The sequence below is a fragment of the Gnatocerus cornutus genome, chromosome 1 (genome assembly GCF_029298725.1).
Source record: "Gnatocerus cornutus isolate USDA-ARS CGAHR chromosome 1, icGnaCorn1.1, whole genome shotgun sequence".
NCBI lineage: Eukaryota > Metazoa > Arthropoda > Insecta > Coleoptera > Tenebrionidae > Gnatocerus > Gnatocerus cornutus.
In genome coordinates this window covers 10,099,432-10,125,637 of record NC_142233.1, presented here as the reverse complement: position 1 = coordinate 10,125,637, position 26,206 = coordinate 10,099,432, and the positions used below count along the sequence as shown (strand labels likewise).

Sequence of the window (26,206 nt, the reverse complement as noted above, 5' to 3'; positions counted from 1 at the left end):
ATTTTTTTTAACCAAACCTTTTACCTGACACATGAGTTTTTGGGCCTTTTTTACGTTGTTGTTTTCTGTGATTTAAAAATTAACTCTTCATAATAATACATCCCGATAATCAATAAAAATAGTTCCCTAATTCATTTTTAACAATTTTAACATTTTAAATTATCATAGTTTCTATATTGGTTAATATTTTTTAAGTCAGAACCACACAGGAAAAGCAAAATTGTCGTTTAATGTTATTATGCAAAAAACTATTTTTTAAAAACCTGTATCCACTTGTGTCTTTAATTGTACGAATTTTACATAAAAATCCTCATCTCTAATAAGCTACCTGCTACCGGTGGATTTTACACTTAACTAATAAGACAATTTGCTTTCAAAAATGTTTTGCTTTCAAAAATCTCGAGATTAACACCATAATTTCCATTTCAAGAAAATATTGCAAATCCCTAAACTCCAATCATCCAAAAACAATTAAAAACGAATTTGAGTTTCTTAGCTTACCTACTTAGAAAAAGACATTTAGAGGGTGATAGCCCCACTTCTTTATCCCACTACAACAACAAATAAAGGGATGAAAGCCCTATGTATAAATATCTTGAAAAAAAATATTTAAATTCTTTCAGTCTGTGAACACTTGTGTTTTTGACTGTGCTCGACTTCTGAATCAATTTACTTTTCTAAATCTCTTTAGTGAGTTTTTTTGTTCAAAGTGGGTGAGTTGCTTGTATCAGAATTGCTGTTTATTACAGATATAGAGAGTGTTTATCGTTACTGGCAAATTTTTGTTTTTTAGATTAGATTATTATTTGCTTTTAATTATTTTATTTTACAATGGCGAACGGTTCAATAAATCATGTAAGCACATCAGTTAAACGAAAAAGTAGAAAGCAAATTGCGAAGCGGTTATGGAAAAATGTTAGAAAGAGTTCCAAAAGTGAAAATGTAAATAGCGGTTTTGAGTCAGAGTTATCGGACGATGTCTTTGAAATAGAAAATGTTTCCAATAATACAAATTTTTCTCTCAGTGGTCGTAGAATTGTAGATATAAATCATTTGTTTAATACTATAAAAAATTTAAAACACGATCAATTTAATTGCAATTTTCAGAACTTTGATATAATTGCGGAAAAACGAATAGGTTTAAAAAGTATATTTACGTATAAGTGTAACATGTGTAGAATTGTAGATACTTTCAGTTCAGAACCAGAAAATGCTAGATGTGAAATTAATGAATCTATTGTTTGCGGAAATGTTGCTGTAGGTGGGGGTCATGCGCAATTAACTGAATTTTGTGCCGCTTTAGATATTCCACAAATGAGTTCTAAAAAATACGTTAACACGGAAAGAAAAGTTTTTGAAAAAACGCAAACATTGGCTATTGATGAAATGCTATTGCTAAAAATTGAGTGTAGAAATCATGTTTTAACAAAATTGCGCAAAATTTCAAAAATTCTCAGAACAGACCTTCAAGTTAGAAAATTTTTGCGAACAAATATACTTAAATTTAGAACAGCTGTAGTAAGTGCGATTAGATACAGAAAAAATGAAAATTTGCCATTCTCAAAAAAAATCGAAAATTTAAAACGAGACATTCATAATGGACCTGCTCATATATTTGGTGATCACAGTAAATGCGCAACTTATTTTTGTAATAAAGTTGGAAATACCACAAATTTGATTGAGTATAATAATTTTAAAAATAGTTCTCTCTACGATATATTTTTACCTGCGTTAAATAGAGTCGCGAATTTGTCAGTTAGTTTACTTTACGACGTGGATAATAACATAGTGGAATGTTTCAATTCTGTCGTTAATAAATTTGTAGGTGGGAAACGAATTAACTTTTCTCTTGCCGGGTCTTACCAAGGGAGATGTTATGCGGCAGCATTGAATTTTAATAGTGATCATACTTTTGTATATAAATTTTTAAAAAACAATTTTAAAGAAAGACTTATAAATTACGTTCGTTCAAATGTCCGGATTGTCATTTCTAAAATAAAGTAGTTTTATAGTTAGAGTCAAAAGAGTGCAGTAGGCCTATTGGGGAGAGCACTTAAAAAAAACGCGCCGTCTCTCTGTACCCCAAGGGTGATGTGGAAAACAGTGAATTATATGACAGTTTAAAGATATTATTTCTCAATACACTTGCTACAAGTACCTTCGATGTTTGTTGCCGAGAGCGACCAGTTGGGTCTTTACCTACTTTTACCCGACAGCAGTTTATTACAATTGGGCGGAACGTCAGTGACCCCCTAGTGAGCGGTCGTAAATCATGAGATTTGCATAAGATAATTTGCGTCAGTTGTACTGTTGGTTGCCTATTTTTGATTTGTTTTTTTATTAATAACTTCAAAATTATAGCATAATGACAAAAACAAAAATGTCACCTCCATAGAGGTTTTAATTCTCCACATGTTGGTATTTTTTTAACTTCGTAGGTTGCTTTATATTCCTTAAAAACGAAAAATGGGAATTTCAGTTTTTAATTAATTAAAGTCAAATTTTTCATTTTTTCAAAATTCGAAGATGTCACCTCCATAGCTCTACCTGAGACGCATACATACAGAGGTCGAGCGATTTTTCAAAGTCCAAAATGCGCTTCAAAAACGAAAAATCGTAAGCCATATACCGGGTATAGCGTAGCGTAGACCCTTAATAGCTACTTTAGTGGACTCGGTTATGTTTATTGGGTACAAAACTGGCACTTTGTGTACAATTGCGTCCAAAAATAATGCACCATGGTATGAACAGAATATGCATCCAACAATACATTTTACCCCTAGAACTTTTGGGTTGGTCTGCTTGAGATCTGAGCGGTCAGTTTTTGTAGAGGGGTGCGTCAGACATCCAAATTTTATTTACAACTTACTCGACAACTCTTGAAAATTGAGTTGAATAAACAACATGATATGAAGAACATTGAAAGAAATTTTGAATCTATATGTTTGTATTCTTAATCAATGACCTCGGTACCACTATAAGTTGATTGCAATTAAATTAATCACGCATTTAATTAAGTTCATTTTTCTTCATACAATTCACTTTCATTGCTAAAAAAGTAAATTTTAAAACAATCGATTTTTAATTGTGATCAATAGTAAGTAATTAAGTATAGGCCGGCTTAACGCAATAATTTAATTGAAATTAAATTAAACTTGCAACTTACTTATGTCACTTTAACATAATGTTAAATATTTCATTTCATTCTAAATTGTTAGAGTTACAGTATCACTTTAGCAGTAGATTGTATAAAGGCACATTTAACAATCCTAGTGCCGTTTAAAATTTTGGCAACTATACTAGTATTGGTAAATGCGTCTTTTCGCAATCTCTTGATTTTGACAAGCTGTTTACATGTTTTACTGATTATGGCCAACTAGCGTTTATAATTTTTGAAGCATCAATTTATACATTTTCTCGAGTTTTAGTTTTTCTGATGTAAAAACCCCAATAACATTATTTGGTTTCGTAAAAAAATCATTGATCAAAATGAAGGATTTAATTTTGTTTCTGTAAACCGGGTGTATAATTTTTTTAATTATTTGTCTAGCTTAAAAATATTGTTTTTTCAACATTGACATAAAAATACATTTTCTATCATTGTTTGAGACCTAAGAAACTCAAATTTTCTTCACTAGTAATTAACTTATGTTTCTACTATCTAGTAAGTGAAAAAGTTACAAAACAATGAGAGCAACTGATTTGACATGTCAAAATTGACAATTATATTTTTATTTAATTTAAACAAAATTTGAAAAACTTTATACTGCACTTTTAAGATAATCTAAATTTTAATCATTCGTCAACTATATTATTACAAGTCCACATTAGATTAAAACAAAACTCAACTTCACACGTTGAGTAATCTACTATATTTGTATGTATGTCCTAAAACTTTATTTCCAAAAATTTTTTCCCTAATTCCAGTAAAATGCTGTAATTTATTGGGAATCAATTCTGGTCATCAGACAAGACCACCACTTGAGGAACTGCTTGAGGGTGATTATGTTTATAGGGTCTTGCGGTCAGTTTGGTGGAAACTGTTTAAAAAGTTACAGCCATAAACGCACTACAGTATTTATACGTTTCATTTACCATCACAGCACAGCAAAATAAGATCTAAATAATTTTAGAACAGGGTTTTTGCAAACATTGAAGAATTACCATTTTATGACTACCCAGATGTACTGGGACGGTCAAGAACGGACTTGTATACCTGCCCTGGCGAGGCCCTCAAAATGTTTTCCGATGCTGTTTGGAAATAAGCAATGGGATAGTGCATTATTTTTGGACGCAATTGTACTTGATGCATAAAATACTGTTTGATTGTCGTCAAGAATGTCTTCCACATTTTCGTCTTTCACTTTCAAACTGAGTGTGCTTCTGTCTCCCGTCCAGTCATTCAAAATGCAAAATTTGTAAAATGAAGCAACTCACTCACAGTATAATCGGTTTTTCTTTGGCAATCCTTATAAATTATTTCCTCCAATTCATATTCTTCGCGTTATTGTGCACGGATTCGTCGTACTGCTACTTATTTCCCTAAAAATGGAGCACGAGTACATCGACAAGGTCGTGGAGATCGTGAGGAATCGTCTCTATTTCGCCGTTTCAAAATTTTCAAGTTACAAGCGCCTCAAAAGTACAAAAATTATAGGCTTCGTCTGTTTCGACGAAGAGTTCAGATATAGGAATTATTTCCAAGATTTCGGACCATTGAACATCTCCTGTTTATACAAGTACTGTTGTAAAATGATGAAATATTTGCAGAATTTCAGAGGAAGGAAAAAACTTATACACTACACTAGCCACGATCCGAATAAGAAAACCAATGCGGCGTATCTAATGGGAAGCTTTTGTGTGATTTGTTTGAAGATGGACCCTTACGAAGTGTACAAAATTCTGATGATTACGGAGCCTTATAAGTGAGTACGATTTCGTACTTTTTATTATTTTTCGCAGGCAATTTGTAGACGCTCTTCAGCGAACTTCGTCAAAGACCTTAAGACTATTTGACTGTTTTTCCGGAGTGGCAAAAGCTGCGCAATTCAACTTGTTTGATTTCACCGATTTTAACTTCCAAGAGTATGACGACTGTGACCATGTGGAAAGGGGGAGCTTGAATTGGATCGTTCCAAGGAAATTTCTTGCGTTCTTGGGACCCACTGAAGTCAGGTCGGGAGTTGCACGCAGTCCAGGCTTCTACTTAGAATACTTTTTACGCAATGACGTTAAAACGGTGATTCGGCTGAATGATAAGCATTACGATAACGCCGTGTAAGATCCTTCTTGTTGTTGAACATCGAATTTAATTCTTCATTGCTAGCTTCACTCGTGTGGGAATCGAGCACTACGAGCTCTTCTTCGACGACGGGTCAGTTCCTTCCGCGGAAATCCTCAACAATTTCTTGAGAATCACCGAAACTGCTCCAGCGGCTGTCGCTGTTCACTGCAAAGTAGTCGCTCTTTAACTATCTTTCCCTGTTTAAAGTGATATCTTTCAAGGCTGGATTAGGGCGGACAGGAACTTTAATCGGTGCTTATCTCATGAAGCACTACTGCATGACCGCCAAAGAAGCTATAGCGTGGCTGCGGATTTGCCGCCCAGGATCGGTAACCGGAGCCCAACAAGCTTTCCTTGAAGACAACGAAGGTTGGTTGTGGAGGTGCGGCAGTGAATACAGACTGCGGCATTATGGAGATGAGACCCGCATGCCTCTGCATAAATACGGGATTTATAGTAAACAATGGCCGATTGATCGCAATCGTATTATTATGGAAGCAAAGAAGAAACTGCGGTTGAACGATTTTAATTTTCACTGCAGGGCTCTTAGGCAAATGAATGAGAAACAGTATCTTCGGCATGTCTCGAAATTGTTGGCTTCAGTTCGCACTTTTGAAGCGGAGAAGTTGAGGGATAAAGTTGGCAGGGTTCTTACGGCGATGCCGAAATATAAATTGTAACAAAATGTGAGGAATAAAGATTTTGGCGGTTTTTTTTGGTTTTTCTATTGCACAAGTTGACTTAACGGGCAGGTGACTTTGCAAAAACATTCCAATATTGAGACAGCTTTGTCTTTTTCGTCAGGACCAGGTTAAACCGTAATTTTTTATTCCGGAAAATTATCACAGGAATTTTGACACTGTTGAGGAATTTCTTTTTTCTATCAGCAGATATCCCGGCGAGAATTTTTTAAAATACCTGTTTTGGTCAAAATTCAAAATAACTTGTACATATTTGGCTGATTGACTAAAAATTTCTGGTAGAGAGTAATTAAAAAGAAATGTAAATTAAATTTTAATTCAAAACCTTAAAGGGAATCTAAAAAGAATCTACTTAAAAAAACTAAAGGGGACTTAAAAATAATGTTCAGAAAATACGAAAAAACCTGAAGAAAATCTGCAAAGTAGAAATCTAGACAGTTATAGAAAATTTAAATACGTAGAATCAAAGTGCAACGACTGTTAAAAAGAATTCAAGAAAAATTTAAAAAACCCAAAAAGAATGTATAAAATTTAAAGCAAACCGGAAGAGTCTAAAAATGACTCTAAACAGAATCTAAGGAAAATAAAAAACATCTCAGAAGAATCTAAAATTGGTTTAGAGAGAAGAATTTAACAAGAATTCAAAGGGAATTTATGCACAATATGGTGAAATCAATGTAAAATTCAATAAGAATCTAAAAATATTACATACATTTGAGGAAGATCTGAAGACAAAGAAATTAGAAACAATCTAAAATTAATCTAAAATGAACGAGATAATCTGACGTTATTAGAAAATAAATTTTAGAAAATCTTTAAAAAGTCAATGAAAATTGAGGTAGAATTTAATGATAATCCAAACAGAATGTACAAACTAAAATATCTAAAGTATCTGTCAAAAATAGTATGTAGAGGCTCTAAAGAAATTTTAGTAACTTCAAGTAAATTTAAAGAGTCTACTAAGGCTTTTTACAGAGCCTAAAATAAAGGTTATATCAAATCAAAAAATGTTGGAAAATCCAAGAATATACAATGTAAAAATAAAAAATCAAGGCTCTAAAAAGACCAAAAAGGATTAAAAAATCAAAAATCTACGGAGAATTAGACTAAATTGAACGAGAATTTAGAAAGAATAGAAAGAGATTTGTGAGAAACCAGACAGAATCTAAAGTGAAGGAAGGGATAATTTAAGAAAATATGTTCTTAAAAAATCAAGAGAATCCAAGGAAAAATCAAAAAAATATTCATACATATTTACTCATGAAAAATGTAGAAATTTAACTGAAAATAAGGAAAATCTAAAAAAAATGTAATCTAAAGAAACTAGAGAGAATATAGAATTAACCTTAAAAGAACCAGGAGCTCTAAAAACAACTCAAAAAAAATCAAAATAGAAATTACAGGCAAGCCAGGGAAAATCAAAAAAGAATATGGAGTGAATACCATAAGAATCCAGATAATCCAAAAATAATCTAAGAAATATTCAAAAAAAATGTATAGAAAATTTACATAATATTTAAAAACTTCAAAAAAATTAAAAAAATAAAATTCTAGAGAACATAAAAAATCGAAAAAGAAAATTGATACAAAGCCGAAAAGTGTAATAAAGAATCTTAAGATATTAGTATTTATTTCTTTTTTTAAGAGACCCCAATATCTTCTCAAGGACCTCCGCACCTGCCGGTTTTCTAACGAGAAAATTGTCATTACCTGTCATGTCGTTGTAGACACTTCCTTACGATCCTTGTCCTTTTTTGACACTTATGACATTTGTTTACCAAACTTGTTTGTCATGTTTATAACCTAATTTGAAATGTCTGCTGAAAATATTAGAGAGAATGTTCTTCAGCTAATGCAGCAGAAGGACAAAATAGAAGATGAAATTAAACAGTTGACTGAAATCTTGACACTTGTAAGTATTGAAATTGTCGAAGTTTCTGGGAGTTTCTATGAAGTTTTTGTAGAATGGAGTTGGTATGAGCGACCCTTTGGTGGACGCCGAGGGATTTCCCATTAACTCGATTGATGTCTATCAAGTCAGACATGCAAGACACCGAATTATATGTAAGATTGAGCATATTGAGATTACACATTTTATCATGATTTCTCAGGTTTGCAGAATGACCACAAAACTTTAATGAAACAAATTGAAAATGGTTTAGAAGGTTACTACTCCAACCCACAGAACCGCCAAACAAACGGATTTCATGACGTGGAAATGGCCAATGGATGTGATGACAGGCCAGTTGTACATGAGACTCCTTTTGCTAAAGTCACTTTAGTCTCCCCAGGATCTCCAGCAGAGTTAGCTGTAAGTTGTTTTATAGCACTTTACTATAAATTGACTATTTGAACTTCTAGAGACTTTGTCCAAATGATGAGATTGTTGAATTTGGATCTGTAAACTCTACCAATTTTAAAACCATCACTGACATAGCAGCCATAGTCCAACATTCTGAGGGCAGTGAAGTGATGATCAAATTGAAAAGGAGAGGAAGATTTATAATAACTCAGCTGAGACCACAAAAATGGCATGGAAGAGGTCTTCTTGGTTGTAATATAGACGTTCTGAAATAAAAATATTAGAAAACCTTACCACGTGACTTTAAACGTCATTGTATTGTTATGACAGCTGTCACTAAAACATAACCTTAAATCTTTTTAATGAAAGTATTTAGTTTTAATGTTACCACTGCTTTAATATGCTGCAAGAACTCCAAGATGAAAAGGAGTTGTAATTTATACTGTCCTAAAACTATTTCGTAAATATAAATTCAATTTTAGGGACGTGTCACCCAATCCTTACACTGACGCAGTTGCCCCTTTAACAAGTGGTTTATTAAAAACTTACGAACCAAGTTTAGTTCAGATCCAAGGCGCGCTGAATGAATTGAGGTACGTGTTTTTCTCGGTTGTCTAAAATCTATTTCAGTCATTTTTAGAGACAAAGAATCAGTTTTAATGAACCAAGTCCATGATGAAAATTTGGCCCTCTCAGAATTACAGTTCTCTGATGAGTTGACGGCAATGTTTAACAGCATGGAATTGTATCAAACTAAATTAGCTAATATAAAAAAGGACATGAAGTTTCTACATGAAAAGAGTGTTAAATTGAAAGTAAATTTGTTCATTTGATATAAATTTCCAAAGTTATTTCCGTGCTTGTAGAAACGTGCCTTAAAAATTCGCCAGCTTCGTGAAAAGCAGGAGTATATCAAACAGCAGAAGGAAGCGGAGATAAAAATGGAGCAAAGTCTTATAGCCAGTCAGAAAACAACGTGAATATTGATTGATTTTTTTGTATGTTATAATAAGTGTGCAAATAATTGTTATGTTTTGGGTCGTTATTAAAATACATTTTTAATATCTTTTATCTGCTAGCCGGTGGGAAATGTTTTTTCCCGTAATCCAAAAACGAAATTTCAAACTAAAGTAGGCTTGACTAAAAATTACACTTTGTCAGACTCGTTTAAATCCGCAGAATTCGACTTTATTAGTACACCTTCACGGATTTTGCTGTACTGAGGTGTACCACTTACGTAAACAGTTTTACCGGACTCATATTTGGCCACTTCTAAAATTGCATTTTGAATAATAACAGCGGCGCAAAACTCCAACTTTGCACTTTTTTAATAACATTAAGATTTAATTCGAAACATAAAAAAAGAAAACACAAGTAAATCTGTAAGGTCCAAAAAATATAGAGAATCTAAGGAGGTAGAGACAATTTATTAGATACTATCTACACAAAGTTTAACGAGAATTTAAAATTCTAAAAAAAATCTGAAAAAGTTTGGAGGATGAAAGAAAAATCTGGAGAAAATTTCGACAACAGGAGAATCTGAAAATTTCTAAAAAAATAGAAACTTTAATCAGGACCTAAGGAAAATCTAAAGAGAACTTGAAAAATTTTGAGACTAAAAAAATCCATGTAAAATATTTAAAAAATCAGGGACTACCGTAAAACCGAGAAGAATTTAAAATGGATTTGATGGAAAAATATAAATAGACTCAAGGGGATTTAAGAAAATTTAAATGAATTTATGTGTACAATCTAGAGAAAACGAATCTAAGAAAAGAATATAAGATTTTACGATTTTATAAAACAGAAATAAGAAACTTTAGAAAATCCTGAAAATCCAATAAGAATCGTGATGGAATTTGAGAAAAAATCGGTCACAATTTTGAACGATCTTGAATTTAAAGAGAATCTGCTACATCTACGGAAAATACAAAGTATACTTAGAATCTAAAAAGAATTTAGATTTAGAACAAAATCCAATTTTTGCGGATTTCAAGCACATTTCAGTCGACTTCTTCAGATTTAACCGCTGAATCTTGATAAAACTTTATTATTTTATGCATTTTTGTCTCTACTTTGCGGATACAGCTTTAAAACCCATTTTATAGAGAAAATCGCTATTTAGCTTCAAATTTAGTTGATTTTTCGACGAATTTTGCGGATTTCAAGCACCTTTCAGCCGATTTGTCCAGATTTAACCGTTGAATCTTGATATAACTTCATTATTTTAAGTAAATTTAAAGAATCTAGGACGAATCAACAAGTTTGCAAATAGAGTCAAAAAAATGTTTGAGAATTCGTGAATATAAAATGTAAAAATAACTAATTTTTTAAAAGTCGAGGCTTTAAAAAATCCAAAATTAATCTGGCGCATCTACGAAGAATCAGACAGAATTTATACAGAATCTTGAAAAAGTTTTAAGAGAACTTAGATAGTTTATAGAATCCATATAGAATCTAAAAATGTAGGAAAACTAGAAACAAGCCAGGGAAAATTCAAAGAGTAGTGAACACGAGAATGTAGAAAAAAAATCTAAGAACAAACTAAAGAAAATGTTTTAGGAAAATTCTACGAAAATCGATAGGCAGTTTCAGAAAAATGTCAAGAAAATCAAAATGAAAGTAAATCCAGGAATTCTAAAAAAAATAAGAATAATAAAATATGAAGAATATTTGAAGAATCTACGGAAAAGTAGGCACAATTTAAAGATTTGGAAAGAATTTAGAGAACCTAAAGTCAGATGGCAGTGATAAAATTTAAAGTGAATTTAAATAGAATCGGCGGAAAATCTGAAGAACATCTTAAAAGAATTTAAAGAAAAAAGCATCTCTGGTGTATTTTACAGAATCTAAAGTAAATCTCGGAAATTCAAGATGTATATTTTTTTTAAATCGAAAAGAAAACAAAAGCTCAATTTATGCGACTCAAGGCTCTGGAAAGATCAAAGAGAATTCAAAGAAAATTTGGAAACTCTTCGGAAAATTGGACAAAAATAAAGAAGAAATATCAGACAAAATGTAAAAATAAAATTGACAAAACTTGAAAAACACAAAAAAAAATTTGAAGAAAATCTACAGAAATCAAAGAAAAATAAATAAAAATCTAGATTCTAAATTTAATCTAAATAGAATTAGAGTCTTTAAAAACAATAGAATCAAAATTAAAAGAGAAAATACGGACAATGCAGAGGAAAAAATTTACATAGAACCTATAAGAGAATTTCAGAAGAATTTAAAGAGATTCAAAAACAAAAGAGAATGTATAGAATCTAAAAAGAAAATTTAACAGAACCGAAATTTAAGAATACATACCCCTTTTTTAAGGACCATAATCCGCCTTTGAATTCTACTATAAAACTAGTAGGTTGTAGCACAAATATTAACGTACTTCAATAATTCAGTCTTTACTAAAGTATAATATCATTTTAGTACACAATTTTCCACACTGAAGGCTGTGAACATTCGCCACTATCTCCGCAAAAACTATTAAAAGTTGTCGCGCTTGGAAAACCCAAAATTTCCCTCTCCTCTTGGATTCGAAATGAGAAAGTACTCTCGTACGTTCCAATAAAATACCGAGCATGTGAACAAATAATCTGATCGATTATGGCAATTCCCCCGTCTTTGTACCTTGTTTTGATTTCCTGACTTGGAGTGTATCTCACCACTGTGTATTTGGACGGGATGTTTTGAACGATTTCTTCATATTCTAGTAAAAAATAAAATCAGTAACGAATCATTTACAAATATTCAATAAGTACCATCACTACTAGCATCTGTAGCAATGAAAACTTGTTGTAAATTAATTTCCTCCAACAGTTCCACAATCTGCTCTGCCACTTTTATAAGAGATGGAGCTTGATGAGAACGCCCTCTTAAAAAGTCTTTACGTCTTAAATGTACACCGAGGTAAGGCCCCCCCTTTGCATTGCGACCAGGCTAAAAGTAAAATCTGTATACACATACAGGCAATATAAAATCTAACTTTTTCGTCTTTCCACAGATCAGGTAAAACTGTAGCATCAAATTCATCTGAAGAATTAAAATTGTTTTTTCTAAACTCATTTGCAATTTTCTTCAATTCCAAGTTAAATCTCATGCTTCGTCGACACTGCCAGTACAACTTGTCTCCAAACATGTCATGTAAGGCCACTTCAGCGTGATGGAATAAAACAGTTCTTTTTAAAACAAAAATTACATTCTGTTTGATAAAATTCTCACTTGGAAGGTTTCTCGATCAACAGCTCCGATAGCTTAGTAGCTGGTCCATGGTACGATAAGCATTTAACATTCTTTGAGGTGACATTCTTGTAAAAGAAATAATTAAGTTGTGATTTTTGTGAACATTCATCTATTTTCATCCTATCTTCAAAGTTACCAGTCTCAAACATGTCTTTAAAGTGTTGCAAGATATAAACTTGATCTATCTCGACAACGTAAGTCTTATTTAAAGCTAAAATCTCATAAAATTAAATGGAATTATAATAAAAAAGTGACTTACAATGAAAAAATTCGTGCATTTCAACCACAGGAGCAAAATCTTTCAAACTCTTCAAGTCAAAAAATAAGCTCCAAGGAATGTGTTCCGGCTCCGGATTGTATTTCCAGTGATATAAGTGCGACCATGGGGGCAACACCAATTTGAAATTTTTAAGAAGCTCATTTTTTGATTTTTTCAGTTTGTGAGCTAAAATTGCAAATCTCATGTAGACATCACGACGAAGATTGAAACCTTCGGGCGGATTTACATCGTATAAAATAAATCTAAAAAATGCGATACAAAAAGAAAAATATAACCTCTTTCCTTACTTTTCTTTTTTAGAATTTGAACTTTCCGAACAAGACGAATCTGCGTGACAAAATTCTTCTTCGCAAAAAACACTTGTGATAAAGAGGAGTATCGTAAATTTAAATATTAAATATTTTATTTTTAGTTTTGACGCTGAACACTTTGAACACATTTTGAGGTTATGTCAAACTTTTTTAATGTTTAATAGAGGAATTGCTGTTAATTTAATGCTAACTTTGTAAAAATAGTAATTATTAAGGAAATAGTGTTCTTTTTAAACCGGAAGTTTAACATTAGAGAACCAATTTTCAAATGTATTGCCAATATCGTAAAACAAAACGTGTAGCGACGTGTACTCCTCATTTATTTTGAATACCACATTTCAAGGTCATAATTTGCGGAAATTGTGGAGCTCTACGGCAAATTTGAGAAGATTTATTCACTAAATTGAACATAAACGAGTACTGGAACACCCAAAGACCTGTTCGTGATTGTTTTCAATACATAAATCCTCTTAAATTTGTCGTAGAGCTCCACAACTGTCACAAATTTTGACCTTGAAATGCGGTATTCAAAATAAATGAAAAGTAGTACTGATCACATTGGCTAATTTAAACTACTTACCAACCTCAACAAAAAAAAATTAAATTCAAAATGAACACATGGACTATTTTATTTATTTAAAGGAACAGGTTAATATACCCAGGTATAAATGTATATAATCACAATTTTCATTACATTGTCACATAAGTTGGGGTGGTCATAACACCACAATTATTATTTTTGGACGACATCAAGACGTATCCATCATTACCCCAATAGTTGGACCAGCTATTTTTGACCAACCAGTAGTTTGCACCATTGATAGACCCATAGCCCACAGCCAGAACAGCATGATCTAATTCATCAATTTTATTTCCACTACAACAAAAACGTAATTAGAAATCGGTAAAGACAACCCAAGGACTTACCATTTTTCCTCATAGTACACTCCGTTTGAGTAAAAACTAAAAGTGCGCTGACTAGCATCGATGGCCACGCTAATAGGACCGTGTTTGAAGATGGCCAATCTCAACGCGTTCTCATCGTTAGTGGTAACGTTAACATAACCGGTGATTTTCGCAACTTTATCAACTTTATCGGCGTGGCAATATCCATCCTAAAATTAATAAACTCACTGAAATGATCTTAAAATGTGTACAGTACTCACTTGTCCCAAATAAGGGCCGTATGCTTCTTCTGTAGGAATGCCACCGTGTTTCAACATCCATTGGTAAACTCTAAAGTCTTCTCCTCCATCGCAACCGTTGTTACCATATCTGAATGAGAGAGTACACAGATTATTATTGGCAGGATGATGGTAAATTTATGGTCTTACCCCCAGGAACAGTCAATTAATGCCTGTTGCGACAACCGGATCAAATTTCCACCATTATGGAGGAAAAGAGCTCCTTCTATAGCGCCGACGGAACCAAAGCTCCAGCAGGAACCGCATACAGATTGGTCTTAAAACTCTTTTATTAAAACGATTTTATTCCATTTTTTGAACTTTGTACCTTTAACGGGAGTAACAGCACCCATCAGCCTCCAGTCCCACTGATCAGGAATGTTATCTTCTTGTATTTTCTTGTACGGGAAAGGAGCACCACCGTTGTAACCACCAGAGTAAGTTCTTCCTCTCAACGCTTTAAGTTCTTGAGGACTCTTATCAGCTAGATGATTAACAGTCAGAGAATACCCTTTGTTCTGTCTATTTACTGCATGAATAAACCGGATATTTTGTCTAAACATTTCTTTACGCATTGCGTGTTCAGTGTCGTTCTTGTACTGTCTGCGGTGCTTGTGGGTGAACTTGTTGAATTCAAAGTCAACGTGCGTTGTGGTTTCGGGACGAATAAATTCAGCCATGGGGTTAAACGTGTAAATATGTTTGTCTCCGGGACCAGGAAAAGCGCTGCAGGTTAAGTCTACAAAGAGGAAGAAGATAAAATAAATTAGCTCGTTGAACAATTTCACAAACTTACTTGGATCAACTTTGAACACATCTTCTGAAATGGGGTCGGAATTAAAATCGTCGTACTCCAAATAATAATGATCGTAGTGACTTCCCAGCAAAGAATTGTACCCCCTCATCTCGTATCTCACCGGAATCGCAATTTTGATAGCATCGTTGTTTGGGTCGTTTTTGTAGTACAACCACATCCTATACTTATTAACTTTCTGGCCAATGGTTTCTGTAAGTGCCCATGTTTCAGTCAAAATTCCTCCAATGGTTTCTTCTCCTGTGCACTCAAAGTTGGTAAGAACTGGAAGAATGCTCTGTGGCTCTATGGCATAGTCGGAAGTTCCGTTGACTTGGAGACATGTTTTGGTGTTTGTCTCAGATTCTGTGGTTACGGGGGCGATTTTTATACTGGAGCCATAAGGACCAAATGAAGAGAGTTGGTACGTTTTGACCATATCACCGTAGTAGTCGATGCGGGATTGTTTGGAGGCTCCATCGTACCTTTAAAAATTCGTTTATTTGTATGGTAAGAACAGAAGTACACAAAGATACATCAATGTTAAGTAGATGTAATAAATGGATAAAAAAAGGTAATAAGAGAGGAGAATTAAGAGATCCGGGGACTACAGAGGAAATGTTGAGGGATAAGAAAAGAAAAAATCAGACAGAAACTCACAAGTCGGAAAGATTTCCCAAGAGGAAAAGTATAAACACAACAAAATAGAATACAATAAAGAGAAACTGAACAAAGTTAAAAATTATATCTGTAACAGAAGAGAGAAACTGGCAAAATTTGGAATAATAATACAGTGAACATTCGATATAGCCACCTTTGATATAAGAAACACTTGTTATAAGCAACCTTTGATATTGTCAACTAATTTATATAGTTTCTGTCATTCGATATAATCACATCAACTATCAGTCGTTAAAATACCCGTGTGTTAAAGATGCAAAAACAGAAGAGACACTGTTTATCGTTCTGAAAAATGTTTCTGATATTTTCTATGTTCTTTCCTTTTCATGTTTTATCTCACCGTTTATTCTTGCTCTTGACAATTGATATTCTTCCTAGTTTTCTATATTTGTATTTGCAAGGTATTTCTTTAATATTTCTTTCTTGTCTTTTATTGTTAATTTTTCGCTGTTTGTCTACTAACACTAATAATAATTTTTTACTATTTTTCCTCTCTTTGTTTGTATAGATTCTGATTGAGATACCGTCAGGTCAAGTTGTCTTTAATTTATGATTCTTTTAGTTTATACTTCTTTTATTGTTTATGCTCTTTACTTTGTCCCACATTTCTTAATTATTTATTATTGATTTTTCGTTTCTGTTGGTGACTTCTCTGGTTATTTTGTGTATATTCGGTGTATAATGTGGCTATTTTTAGGTCATTGCCTAGGCAAGCTCTTTTGTCCTTTCTGTGTCTGCATATACATAGAGATACCAGAATATTATTTTAAAAATATTGTCTACCTATTTTGATATAATCAAAATTTTTGATAAACGCAACTTTTAAAAAAAATTGTTTTCAGACAGACTATATCAAATGTTCATTGTAATAATAATATAATATACGTGTAATAGCAGAGCAAAAAAAGAAAGCAGATGAGAAAAGTATTAACCATAGAAGAGCACTGCGGCATCAATAATGAGAAATTCATTGCGAATCATAAACGGAGAGGAATCTTGGACTGTACGACAAAATGAAAGACATGGATGAAATAGATGAATAAATGTGACAAAGTATAAGTGAAGATGTAAAAGGAAACCTAAAGCAAGAATCAATGCAAAGAAAAATCTGAAGCAGTAGAAACCCAAAAAAAATGAATAGAATAAACACAAAAATTATGTGAAGAAAAATGGATAGAAGATAAGAAGTATGAATAAGAATCGAATATAAATCAGAAATTAAAGAAAAATATGCGTATAAATAAGAAGAATAAAGTTTGTAATGTTTGATAAAACAACAAAATGTAATAATTTTCCCTTTTTAATTTCTTAATCGACAAAATTGTTTCTCTGTCTACAAATATTTCTTAAATGACGCGCACCCAATCATAGCCTCAGGCATGCTGATAATAATTATTCATTTATAGAAAACTTATCGTCTCCGACCTCTTAATTTTTAGATTTGCGATTGTTGAATATTTTTATCATTGTTGTAAATACTTCAAACCCCAAACAAAGAAATATTTTGGTTTTGTAATAAAGAAATTATCTTAATTGACGCAAACCAGGAAATTTCTACTTGAGACACTAATTGAGATAAGAAAACTCACCACGCATAGAACGGTTCCTCAATTTCTGCATAAGGAATGTAGAGAACTCCTTTCACTGTGTTTGTGTTGCTCCAAGCAGGGGCTGTTAACGAGCAATCCCCTCGAACTAATAAGAAGGAAAAACAACAAATTTTACAGCAAAATAAATCAAAATAATAATTATTAGAGATGAGAATCATACGACTTACCTAGGAGTGGGAGACACACAACCAACAAAAAATTCAACAGCAGCATCGTAATTTTGCTGCTGGTCGTCTCGAATTCAAATCTCGATTAAACAAAATTTTCGATAACTAGTGATTAAATACGAGTTGAGCGACACACGGAAAGGGTAAGCGTTCGGATACGATCGGTCTTTCGGTCTATATCAAGAACTGGAATTGGTGCTTTTATTGACTTGAATTCCAAAGAAGTCCATTTGCAGCAAAAGAAATTTTAATGGGTTTTGGGTATTTTTGAAAATTGAAATTACAGTTTTAGCTCATGAGTCCGATCGTGCGTTTCCGCTTCTTTACTCTTTCCGTGTCATTAGAATCTTCACCGAAAACAACCCCCGACGACCTCTGCACAGCTGATAAGCGGTAGAAAGTTTCGATAACAGTAGATCATATGAACGGAAAGGAATGCGCGAATGTTGACAAAATTTACTGCTGAATCATGTGCAGAAAATGTTCTTCGTTGCACTGGAAAAATTTCCTTCAACTAAACAGAGCTCATAGAAATCGACGAGGGTAACAATAAAAGGAAATCTGTAAATTAATGTTCTAATTAATTAGAAAAGACATTTGGTTTTTAATTTATGTAAAAAATCAGGTCTCAAACTGTAACTTGGGCCACGAAAGTGTTATCTTCGTCGAAATTCTCCTGGGTTCCGGGAATTCTGCCGGCGTTCTGTAACAAAACGGTCTTTTTGTAACAGATTTTCTATGTTCAAAAATTAACTTGGCATACTTTAATTGAAAATATAATGAGTGTTAAAATTTCGCATTTTTCGCGTGCATAAAAAAATAAATTCTGGAAATTTTTACAAGACAATTGCATAAATTATATTAAATTATATTAAATACCTTTTTAAGAGAAAAATACTTTCCTGACGTTACTTGGCACTACGTATCTCAAAATGAGATGCAAATAATAAATTTCAAGTGTTTTAAAACCATGACACTTTTTTAAAATTTATGGTCAAAATAAAGCTAAACGGGTTTCCTTGATTTCTACTTTACAAAGGAGATTGTGGGGAAACGTTTCGTTAGGTCAAACACCGTTTGACGGATTAATAATAATAATTAAAACAAAATAATTTTCAAAAAATTATAAATATGTTCTTAAAGATACCAAAGTTTCGTAGACATTGAACAAAAAAAAATTCAACTGACTGGAAAAGCTTCATAGTGACGCATTCTAACAAAAAAAAAAGGTGCTGGAATGAGAAACTTACTAAAAATCGTTTAAGAATGGCTCATTCCAGCACGATTTTTAGTCAGAATAAAAATTCACTAAAAATCGTTTCAGCATATGCTAACTTAGAAGCTGGATTAACTTTTGAGGAAAAATTCGAAATAAAAGCCGTAATATAGAAAATAACATCTAAAACTCGTTGCAGAGACCAATTCCAGCACTGCTGCAATAGACCATTCCGCAGTTTGTTTCAGAATAATATTATTCTAGTAATAAAAACGTACCAACTGTTTAGCCCTTTCCTCCAACAAACCATAAGCAAAATGATTGAGCATGATACTCCTAGGTAACGCAACTCCTTGAAACCTATAAATCGGGCCCCCTTCAATGTCTGTTTTCAATTTAATAACATTGGCGACGGTAATCCTCCCCAAATGGTTCGTGTTGGTGACCATGGGCCCCCTTGAAATATCAATGTGATGACCCGCTCTAAAAAGCGTAATTTTTCCGTTATTATTCGCAGCGATGTTAGGAATTTGTTGGTATTTATGAGTGTTGTTTCTAAACAGGTCCAAAGCAACTTCTGTGGAGACGTCCAAGCATTGTATGGGATGACTTTGTTGACAAAATTTGACCATTTCTAGTGATAATACTTTCAATTCATTTTGGGTGGGTTTCCAGTCATCGAGATCTATTTGTACGTCGTAGACAAAGCTCCCTGACCTTACATTGGGGCTAGGAAAACTATGTAATTGCACCTTTACATTGTCTTTAAATGCATCATTTGCTATGGCTCCTAATAAGAAACAACAACTGCGCCAGAAAACTTTGTTAACTGCCGCTGGTTGTGCAATTTTATAGTGTAAGAACTGGAGCTTACATGAGGCAGGTAAAGGTTTATGCATGTGCCACAAAGTTTCATTGTTTAAAAAAGCTACAGCAGACTGATCAGCGATTTTTTCTCCCAGATCTAAAATATTTTACTTTAAACGTGTATAAACCCAGAAATGCAATTTTACGCTTTGCGCAATCAAAAGGTGTGGAAATGTTCTTGTTCATCATCAAGACGGTCTTTTCAGGGGGTCCCTCATATTCAACTTCAATTTTTTCAAGGCGTCCAACTGCCTCCTTTTGTTTCTTTTGTTCAATATCGAATAAATTGTTCTGTCGAATTATTTCATTAGATAACGAACCGGTGAATCCTGAAAATATTTTTCAAAGCGTGATTGGACATAACCACACTTACTTCGACTAAAAGTGGTCGCTGTTCTAAGCACAAACACAGTTTTCGTAAAGTAAATACTCATTTTCGCGTTTTGCCGGATAATATTAGTAAAATATCATTTAAAGATTGAACTGATTTTCATTTGAGGTTATAAATTTTAGGGCTTTTATTTTTGTTACTGGTGTTACCATTCTGTGCCTATATTCGTTACCGGTAGCGCTAACTTCACGCCTATCTTTTTAGGGAGTTTCATGATAAAACACCGGATAAAATAAAACGTCAAAAGTGAAAATGGGTGACAACGTGGTTGAAAATCTCGAAAATCTCAAAATCGAAGAAAAGGCATGAACAGTTCTATCTAATATTTTCATTCTTTTAAAAAATGTTAAAAGTTTTGAGTTATCAGAAATTTGCTGTGCCAGCATTTCGCCAAACTTATGCCACTTTGGTTTGTAACAACTGTTTTTACCTGAATGATGCAATAGTTGATAGTTTTCTCGTAAATGATGCAAGAATTGTTAGTTTTTACCTGTGCCCCTTCAAACTTGCATCAGTCTTCATGTGTCTACGCGTAGTTTAACATTGCGTTTGATTTTCAGTCAAAACTGAAGAAGATGAAGCCGCAACCAACTGAGAAGCCTTCGGCAAGTGAGCTGAATCCTTGGCCGTCATTTATCCAAGACCGGCTGAGTCTTTGGGATAAATTGAAGGCTGAAAAACAAGCCGAAATTGCAAGTAAGGCTTCAACACCCATTAAAGTTACTTTGCCTGATGGTAAAGTGGTAGAGGCTGTTGCATGGCAGACTACTGCTTATGATGTTGCAAAAGGCATAAGGTAAGTTTTGCAAATATTAAAGAAATTATAATAAACTTTTTGATTAGTCAAGGTTTGGCTGATAACTGTGTGATCTCCAAAGTAAATGATGTACTTTGGGATTTAGACAGACCCTTAGAAAACGATTGTAAATTAGAGTTACTCAAATTTGATAATCCCGAAGCCCAGTCAGTATTTTGGCATTCCACTGCTCACATTCTTGGAGAAGCAATGGAGCGTGTTTATGGCGGCTGCCTTTGCTACGGGCCGCCGATAGAATCAGGATTTTACTACGACATGTATTTAGAAGAAAAAGGGGTAGCTAAAACCCATACATTCTGTATCTTTTCCTAAAATTTGAATTGCAGATCTCGGCTGGCGATTTCCCATCTCTAGAAAACCTGATGAAACAGATTGTGAAGGAAAAACAACCTTTTGAACGTCTGGAGATGAAAAAAGAAGATCTCTTGGAAATGTTCAAGTACAATCCTTTTAAGATAAGGATTTTAAACGAGAAAGTTACCACCCCCACCACCACGGTTTATCGCTGCGGCCCATTGATCGATCTTTGTAGAGGTCCGCACGTGAGGCATACCGGTAAAATCAAAGCCTTGAAAGTTACCAAAGTGAGTTTGGAAATGCTTGGGGAAATTGTTTTTAGTTGGATTGTTTTAGAATTCTTCTACTTACTGGGAGGGTAAAGCTGAGGCTGAGACGCTACAACGAATTTATGGCATCAGTTTTCCTGATAATAAGCAGTTGAAGGAATGGGAGAAATTCCAGGAGGAAGCGGCGAAAAGAGATCATCGGAAAATTGGAAAGGTAAAATGTTTGTTTTTTTACGGATAATTATAATAGAGGTGGAAGTTTTTTTTGTTAATATGGACTAAAGACTTTTTTATATTCTATTACCTATTTGAATTTCTTGCATTTTTAAATCGCTCAGATTTTCCAATTTTTTCAATTTGTCGTATTGCTTAAATTCTTTCAATAATTTGTTTAATTTGTTCTATGCTTCAGAGTTTTAGACTTTTTGGATTGCTTGTAGTGCTTAAACTTCTTTTGACATTTTAAACACACAAATTCTTGAAATTTTTGCTTTTTAACGAATTTTTGGATTTTTGACAATTTTCACGGTTTTCAGATTTCCCCAATTTTTTTGATATTTTAAATTTCTACTTTGCTTTTGATTACATACTTTTTTTTTATTTTTTAAAGTCTTGGATTTTTTTTGTAGTAGGTTTAGCAATTTTTATTATCCTTGTATTTTTTGTTTAACTCTTTAGACCATTGTTATCGTTCCGTTCTTTATTAGAATTCATGGACTTCTAAGATATTTTGAGTTTTTTATGCTCTAAAGAGTCAAATTTTAAGATTTCTAGTTTTTAGGGCAACAAATTAAAGTTTTTTTTATTAAATCTTCAATTTGTATGTTTTCTTTGCTGTTATGAAGAAGTTTAAAGAAATAACCATTTTCGAGCCAATATATAAATTTGTAGGCCAAAACAAACAAATTTTGGAAATTTTTCAGCTTTAGGAGAAGCCAACATTGTGTTTTATTAATTGTAACTGATTCATTTTTCGTGCCATGGGATTGAAATTTGAGACACTTTTCAGTCGGTTAAGAGGTTGGCAAAATTATAAAAAAAGGCAAATTTTAGAAATTTTTATTTTTAGAACAAATCAAAATTTATAATTATTTTTATTATCCCATAATTGGTATAGTTTTTGTGCTATAACAATGAAATTTGGGGAAATTAATGCTTCTGAGTTGCTTTAAACGTGAGCTAATTTATAAATTTGTAGAACCAAATAATGAAAATTTGAAAAATTTTTACTTGCAAGCGAATAATTATTAATTAATTATTTTTATTAAAGTTTATGACTCGTAATTTTTCAATAATATGGTAATGATATTTGAGACACTTATTGAGTTGCCTTATTATAGTCGCCTAAGAAGATCTGCCATATTATGAAATTATAAAGTGGAAAAGACAAATTTTAGAAATTTTGATTTTAAGAACAAATCAAAAATATTTATTTTTTGTTATTCCATAATTCGTATAGTTTTGGTGCTATAAAAATGAAATTTGGGGAAATTAGTGCTTTTGAGTTTTTTTAAAACCGAGCAGATGTACAAATTTATGGAATCAAAGTAAACACATTTTTAAAATTTTACGTTTTTAGGAGAAACCAAAATTTGTTTTACTTATTAAAGATTATAATTCGTTCACGTGAGAGGGTCATGGAATTTAAGACAGTTTGCTTTTGAGTCAGTTGTGTGGGGATGTAAAATTACAATATTATAAATGGAAAATGGCTAGAACTATTTAGTTTGAAAAGTGTAATTTTTTTTATTATTTATTATCTTATAATTCGTATAGTTTTTGGGTAATAACATTAAAATTTTGGGAAATTTTCAAGTTTGTGGAACCAAATAAAAGAAAATTGGGGAAAATTGTTAGTTTTAAGAGAAACCAAAATTTGTTTTACTAAAGTTATTAGTTTTGAGTGCGCGCTATTAGTTTTGAGTGAGGTCTAAAAAATAGCAAAATTATAAAGCGAAAAAGACGAATTTTAGAAATTTTTATTTTGTGGACAGCAAATTAAAAATTAAATTTTTTATTCCATAATTCGCATAGTGTTTATGCAATAACAATGGAATTTGGGAAAATTACTACTTTTGAGTTCTTTTAAGCCCAGTCGATTTACAAATTTGTAGTTTAAAGTAAACGTTTTAATTAAAATAACATTTCTTATTTAGTTTTGATTCTTTTAATTCATATATTTTTTATAAATTTGCTGAAAATTGCTTGTTTAATTATAGGATTAAAAATAAAATATGTATTTTTATCTCTTGCGTCTAATTTATAGTTTGTACTGACGATTGCATATATTGACGTTTTTGAATGATGTGCATCAAATATTTGAATCAGCAGTCGTCAAGTTCAGAGTGCATACTCATATCAAATTCCTTCATAAAAATGCAGAACTGTTGGCAAGAGATCTATTTGTTTTATTTTTACATATTATTTAACGGGTTTATTCAAATTGTGAAATTGCTGCTTCACTGTCGACTTAATTTACATTTTAATAATCGGGTTGTGATTGAAATTGCTCTAATTGAAATACAACAGTTCGTATCAGTTCGTATTCCGCAACTTTATCTAACATTGGATAAACGCTGTTAAATTTTGTTCAGTATCTATCCTCAGACTTATTCTAATATCGTTTTAGTTGGATTTTTTTGCAAATTCTTATCAAATTTTGCCTTTTCAGGAGCAAGAACTGTTCTTTTTCCACGAGCTTTCCCCCGGTTCCTGCTTTTTCCAACCTCGGGGCGCCCACATTTACAACACTCTCATAAACTTTATTAAGCGAGAGTACCGAAAACGCGGATTCCAAGAAGTCGTCTCTCCCAACATCTTCAACGCAAAACTATGGCAAATGTCCGGACATTGGGCCCACTACGCCGAGAACATGTTCTCATTCGACGTGGAAAAAGACAAATTTGCTCTGAAACCGATGAATTGCCCTGGCCACTGCTTGATGTTCGACAACCGCACTCGATCCTGGCGCGAGCTTCCTCTTCGTCTCGCCGATTTCGGTGTTCTGCACCGGAACGAGCTCTCCGGAGCTCTTACCGGCCTCACTCGTGTGCGAAGATTCCAACAAGACGACGCTCACATTTTCTGCGCTTTAGAGCACGTACGCCAGGAAATCAAAGGAGCTTTGGAGTTCCTGGATCAAGTGTATTCGGTGTTTGGGTTTACTTTCAACATGGTCTTGTCTACCCGACCGGAGAAGTTCTTAGGAGAATTAGCGATGTGGGATGAGGCTGAAAAAGCTTTAAGTGACGGTTTGAACGATTTTGGGGCACCGTGGACTCTTAATCCCGGCGATGGAGCTTTCTATGGTCCCAAAATCGATATCACTGTCAAAGATGCGTTGAAGAGGTCGTTCCAGTGTGGTACCATTCAATTAGATTTCCAGTTGCCGATCAGGTTTAACCTGTCGTTCGTAAGGTGAAATTTTCCGTTTAATCATAAATACGAAATGTTGAAACGGTGGTTGTAGTGAAAGCGGTGAGAAGAAGAGACCTGTAATCATCCATCGGGCGATTTTGGGATCTGTGGAAAGAATGATAGCCATTCTTACTGAGTCTTGTGGAGGAAAATGGCCATTCTGGTTGTCTCCCAGGCAAGCGATGGTAATTCCCGTAGGCCCCACGTACGACGAGTATGCTCAACAGGTGCAGAAGAAGCTGTACGTATCTGGATTTATGGCGGAGGTGGATACTGACGCCGGAGATACCATGAATAAAAAGATCAGGAATGCACAATTGGCCCAGTTTAATTTTATTTTGGGTAAGTTGGAATTGGAATGGTTTTTGTTCTATTAATACCATTGTTGTTTAGTTGTGGGTGAGAAGGAAAGGAGCAGCAATACGGTAAACGTCAGAACCAGAGATAACGTCGTTCATGGAGAAATTGGTGTCGATGCGCTAGTTGATAAGTTTAGAGCTTTACAAGATAGTTATTCTAAGGGTGAAGAGAGTTTTTAAGGTTTACTTCGTCCGCTTTCACTTTTCTATTTATTTTAAATTATGAACACAGTAAAACGAGCATTTTTTTGTAATTTAGTTGTGATTTAAGTGAAATAAAGAGTTTCCTTCAAGCGTTATTGTTAATTCTTTTACAAAAAGTCCATTTTCCAATTCGAAATCATTTTGTAGATATTCCCACATCCTCCGGTCATTTGCCACGACTGAATTTTATGAAAAATTCTGCCCTGCGCCCTGAAACTGCAGATGTGGTGGCAATCGCAATAAAATTGAGCAATTGCTTTGGCTAGTGGTCACTTGGTCAGCATTTAAAATAAATCGGAGATCGTTTAACGATTTTTCTGCCTCTGACGCTTTGGAAAACGTGCCGTGAATTAATATCGTTTGATCAAGTTTAGGTTGTTAAATGATTAATCGCAACGTTTTGTTAACTTTTGCAACAAAGAGGCTCAAATTGTAAGGAAGTTTTCCTTAACAATGCAGAAGCTTTATTTGATTGAAAATGCGATTTTTTGCTTTGGGTTTTGTTGAATAAAGAATGAATTTTTGAGGTGGAGTTCATGTGGAAGAAGAAGTAGGAAAGTTAAGTATCACTAATTAATTAAAAAATGACATCAATTTGTAGTTCTTTCGATCAAAAAGACAAACAAATAAGAATTAAAAATTTGACAGTGGTGTTGGGAAGAATGAAGGCAGGTAAAAGATTTAAGTAGAAACAGAGCGTTGATTTAGTTAGTTAATCCAACCTGAATGATGACTGCGACCATAAAATTTTTAACGCTAAGAAAAAAAATCAAGCATGTCAAGCAATGAAAGCAGTTGATCTTCTGAACTTCAG

General features: G+C 33.2%; 7 protein-coding genes across 8 annotated transcripts; 4 read left to right on the top strand and 3 right to left on the bottom strand.

Annotated features, from left to right (window-relative positions):
- The first annotated feature begins 3,931 nt into the window (after positions 1 to 3,931).
- On the top strand, positions 3,932 to 5,989 carry LOC148180259 (dual specificity protein phosphatase CDC14A-like). The gene is made up of 4 exons (XM_088040473.1): positions 3,932 to 4,925; positions 4,963 to 5,277; positions 5,327 to 5,456; positions 5,506 to 5,989. Exons 1-4 carry the CDS (start codon positions 4,549 to 4,551, stop codon positions 5,962 to 5,964), a joined length of 1,281 nt encoding a protein of 426 aa, XP_087896599.1. The 5' UTR covers positions 3,932 to 4,548; the 3' UTR covers positions 5,965 to 5,989.
- Positions 5,990 to 7,711: 1,722 nt separating this feature from the next.
- LOC148180258 (26S proteasome non-ATPase regulatory subunit 9) lies at positions 7,712 to 8,580 on the top strand. Its single transcript, XM_088037040.1, has 4 exons — positions 7,712 to 7,897; positions 7,950 to 8,049; positions 8,097 to 8,296; positions 8,347 to 8,580. Exons 1-4 carry the CDS (start codon positions 7,799 to 7,801, stop codon positions 8,560 to 8,562), a joined length of 615 nt encoding a protein of 204 aa, XP_087893166.1. The 5' UTR covers positions 7,712 to 7,798; the 3' UTR covers positions 8,563 to 8,580.
- Positions 8,581 to 8,602: 22 nt separating this feature from the next.
- On the top strand, positions 8,603 to 9,356 carry Pldn (biogenesis of lysosomal organelles complex 1 subunit pallidin). Its single transcript, XM_088037052.1, has 4 exons — positions 8,603 to 8,719; positions 8,770 to 8,880; positions 8,928 to 9,102; positions 9,154 to 9,356. Exons 1-4 carry the CDS (start codon positions 8,688 to 8,690, stop codon positions 9,265 to 9,267), a joined length of 432 nt encoding a protein of 143 aa, XP_087893178.1. The 5' UTR covers positions 8,603 to 8,687; the 3' UTR covers positions 9,268 to 9,356.
- Positions 9,357 to 11,675: 2,319 nt separating this feature from the next.
- O-fut2 (O-fucosyltransferase 2) lies at positions 11,676 to 13,535 on the bottom strand. The gene is made up of 6 exons (XM_088037630.1): positions 13,097 to 13,535; positions 12,789 to 13,051; positions 12,509 to 12,740; positions 12,273 to 12,465; positions 12,049 to 12,226; positions 11,676 to 11,996 (listed from the first exon to the last, which is right to left on the bottom strand). The coding sequence occupies exons 1-6, from the start codon at positions 13,246 to 13,248 to the stop codon at positions 11,713 to 11,715; spliced, it is 1,302 nt and encodes a 433-aa protein (XP_087893756.1). The 5' UTR covers positions 13,249 to 13,535; the 3' UTR covers positions 11,676 to 11,712.
- Positions 13,536 to 13,731: 196 nt separating this feature from the next.
- CtsK1 (C1 family peptidase 26-29-p) lies at positions 13,732 to 17,679 on the bottom strand. Its single transcript, XM_088050272.1, has 8 exons — positions 17,556 to 17,679; positions 17,368 to 17,473; positions 15,101 to 15,582; positions 14,633 to 15,043; positions 14,455 to 14,581; positions 14,287 to 14,395; positions 14,048 to 14,235; positions 13,732 to 13,997 (listed from the first exon to the last, which is right to left on the bottom strand). The coding sequence occupies exons 1-8, from the start codon at positions 17,599 to 17,601 to the stop codon at positions 13,811 to 13,813; spliced, it is 1,656 nt and encodes a 551-aa protein (XP_087906398.1). The 5' UTR covers positions 17,602 to 17,679; the 3' UTR covers positions 13,732 to 13,810.
- A 438-nt stretch (positions 17,680 to 18,117) lies between these two features.
- Positions 18,118 to 20,197, bottom strand: mRpL39 (mitochondrial ribosomal protein L39). The gene is made up of 4 exons (XM_088050273.1): positions 20,012 to 20,197; positions 19,785 to 19,967; positions 19,050 to 19,735; positions 18,118 to 18,258 (listed from the first exon to the last, which is right to left on the bottom strand). The coding sequence occupies exons 1-4, from the start codon at positions 20,070 to 20,072 to the stop codon at positions 18,184 to 18,186; spliced, it is 1,005 nt and encodes a 334-aa protein (XP_087906399.1). The 5' UTR covers positions 20,073 to 20,197; the 3' UTR covers positions 18,118 to 18,183.
- A 2-nt stretch (positions 20,198 to 20,199) lies between these two features.
- On the top strand, positions 20,200 to 25,487 carry ThrRS (threonine--tRNA ligase). Of its 2 annotated transcripts, none has more exons than XM_088050271.1 (8): positions 20,200 to 20,332; positions 20,590 to 20,825; positions 20,873 to 21,122; positions 21,173 to 21,430; positions 21,480 to 21,626; positions 24,084 to 24,829; positions 24,882 to 25,171; positions 25,223 to 25,487. In XM_088050271.1, exons 1-8 carry the CDS (start codon positions 20,282 to 20,284, stop codon positions 25,366 to 25,368), a joined length of 2,124 nt encoding a protein of 707 aa, XP_087906397.1. In that variant the 5' UTR covers positions 20,200 to 20,281; the 3' UTR covers positions 25,369 to 25,487. The 2 variants fall into 2 exon arrangements, with proteins under 2 accessions (XP_087906397.1, XP_087906396.1); XM_088050270.1 differs by having other exon boundaries at positions 20,208 to 20,438.
- The last annotated feature ends 719 nt before the right edge of the window (positions 25,488 to 26,206 follow it).

What these genes read in the sequence shown, in the direction of transcription:
- LOC148180259 (XM_088040473.1), top strand. Translation starts at nt 4,549, where the DNA reads ATGGAGCACGAGTACATCGACAAGGTCGTGGAGATCGTGAGGAATCGT. An exon ending in AAGCATTACGATAACGCCGT is followed by an intron (nt 5,278 to 5,326) that starts GTAAGATCCTTC and finishes CTTCATTGCTAG; the next exon opens with CTTCACTCGTGTGGGAATCG. An exon ending in CTGTCGCTGTTCACTGCAAA is followed by an intron (nt 5,457 to 5,505) that starts GTAGTCGCTCTT and finishes ATATCTTTCAAG; the next exon opens with GCTGGATTAGGGCGGACAGG.
- LOC148180258 (XM_088037040.1), top strand. Translation starts at nt 7,799, where the DNA reads ATGTCTGCTGAAAATATTAGAGAGAATGTTCTTCAGCTAATGCAGCAG. An exon ending in TGCAAGACACCGAATTATAT is followed by an intron (nt 8,050 to 8,096) that starts GTAAGATTGAGC and finishes ATGATTTCTCAG; the next exon opens with GTTTGCAGAATGACCACAAA. An exon ending in GATCTCCAGCAGAGTTAGCT is followed by an intron (nt 8,297 to 8,346) that starts GTAAGTTGTTTT and finishes TTGAACTTCTAG; the next exon opens with AGACTTTGTCCAAATGATGA.
- Pldn (XM_088037052.1), top strand. Translation starts at nt 8,688, where the DNA reads ATGCTGCAAGAACTCCAAGATGAAAAGGAGTT. An exon ending in GGCGCGCTGAATGAATTGAG is followed by an intron (nt 8,881 to 8,927) that starts GTACGTGTTTTT and finishes AGTCATTTTTAG; the next exon opens with AGACAAAGAATCAGTTTTAA. An exon ending in AAAAGAGTGTTAAATTGAAA is followed by an intron (nt 9,103 to 9,153) that starts GTAAATTTGTTC and finishes CCGTGCTTGTAG; the next exon opens with AAACGTGCCTTAAAAATTCG.
- O-fut2 (XM_088037630.1), bottom strand. Translation starts at nt 13,248, where the DNA reads ATGTGTTCAAAGTGTTCAGCGTCAAAACTAAAAATAAAATATTTAATA. An exon ending in AATGCACGAATTTTTTCATT is followed by an intron (nt 12,741 to 12,788) that starts GTAAGTCACTTT and finishes ATGAGATTTTAG; the next exon opens with CTTTAAATAAGACTTACGTT. An exon ending in TACAGATGCTAGTAGTGATG is followed by an intron (nt 11,997 to 12,048) that starts GTACTTATTGAA and finishes ATTTTTTACTAG; the next exon opens with AATATGAAGAAATCGTTCAA.
- CtsK1 (XM_088050272.1), bottom strand. Translation starts at nt 17,601, where the DNA reads ATGCTGCTGTTGAATTTTTTGTTGGTTGTGTGTCTCCCACTCCTAG. An exon ending in TTAATTGACTGTTCCTGGGG is followed by an intron (nt 14,396 to 14,454) that starts GTAAGACCATAA and finishes TCTCTCATTCAG; the next exon opens with ATATGGTAACAACGGTTGCG. An exon ending in ACGGCCCTTATTTGGGACAA is followed by an intron (nt 14,236 to 14,286) that starts GTGAGTACTGTA and finishes TATTAATTTTAG; the next exon opens with GATGGATATTGCCACGCCGA.
- mRpL39 (XM_088050273.1), bottom strand. Translation starts at nt 20,072, where the DNA reads ATGAGTATTTACTTTACGAAAACTGTGTTTGTGCTTAGAACAGCGACC. An exon ending in AGCGACCACTTTTAGTCGAA is followed by an intron (nt 19,968 to 20,011) that starts GTAAGTGTGGTT and finishes AAATATTTTCAG; the next exon opens with GATTCACCGGTTCGTTATCT. An exon ending in ACCTTTTGATTGCGCAAAGC is followed by an intron (nt 19,736 to 19,784) that starts GTAAAATTGCAT and finishes AAAATATTTTAG; the next exon opens with ATCTGGGAGAAAAAATCGCT.
- ThrRS (XM_088050270.1), top strand. Translation starts at nt 20,373, where the DNA reads ATGTTAAAAGTTTTGAGTTATCAGAAATTTGCTGTGCCAGCATTTCGC. An exon ending in ATCATCGGAAAATTGGAAAG is followed by an intron (nt 21,627 to 24,083) that starts GTAAAATGTTTG and finishes TTGCCTTTTCAG; the next exon opens with GAGCAAGAACTGTTCTTTTT. An exon ending in TTTAACCTGTCGTTCGTAAG is followed by an intron (nt 24,830 to 24,881) that starts GTGAAATTTTCC and finishes CGGTGGTTGTAG; the next exon opens with TGAAAGCGGTGAGAAGAAGA.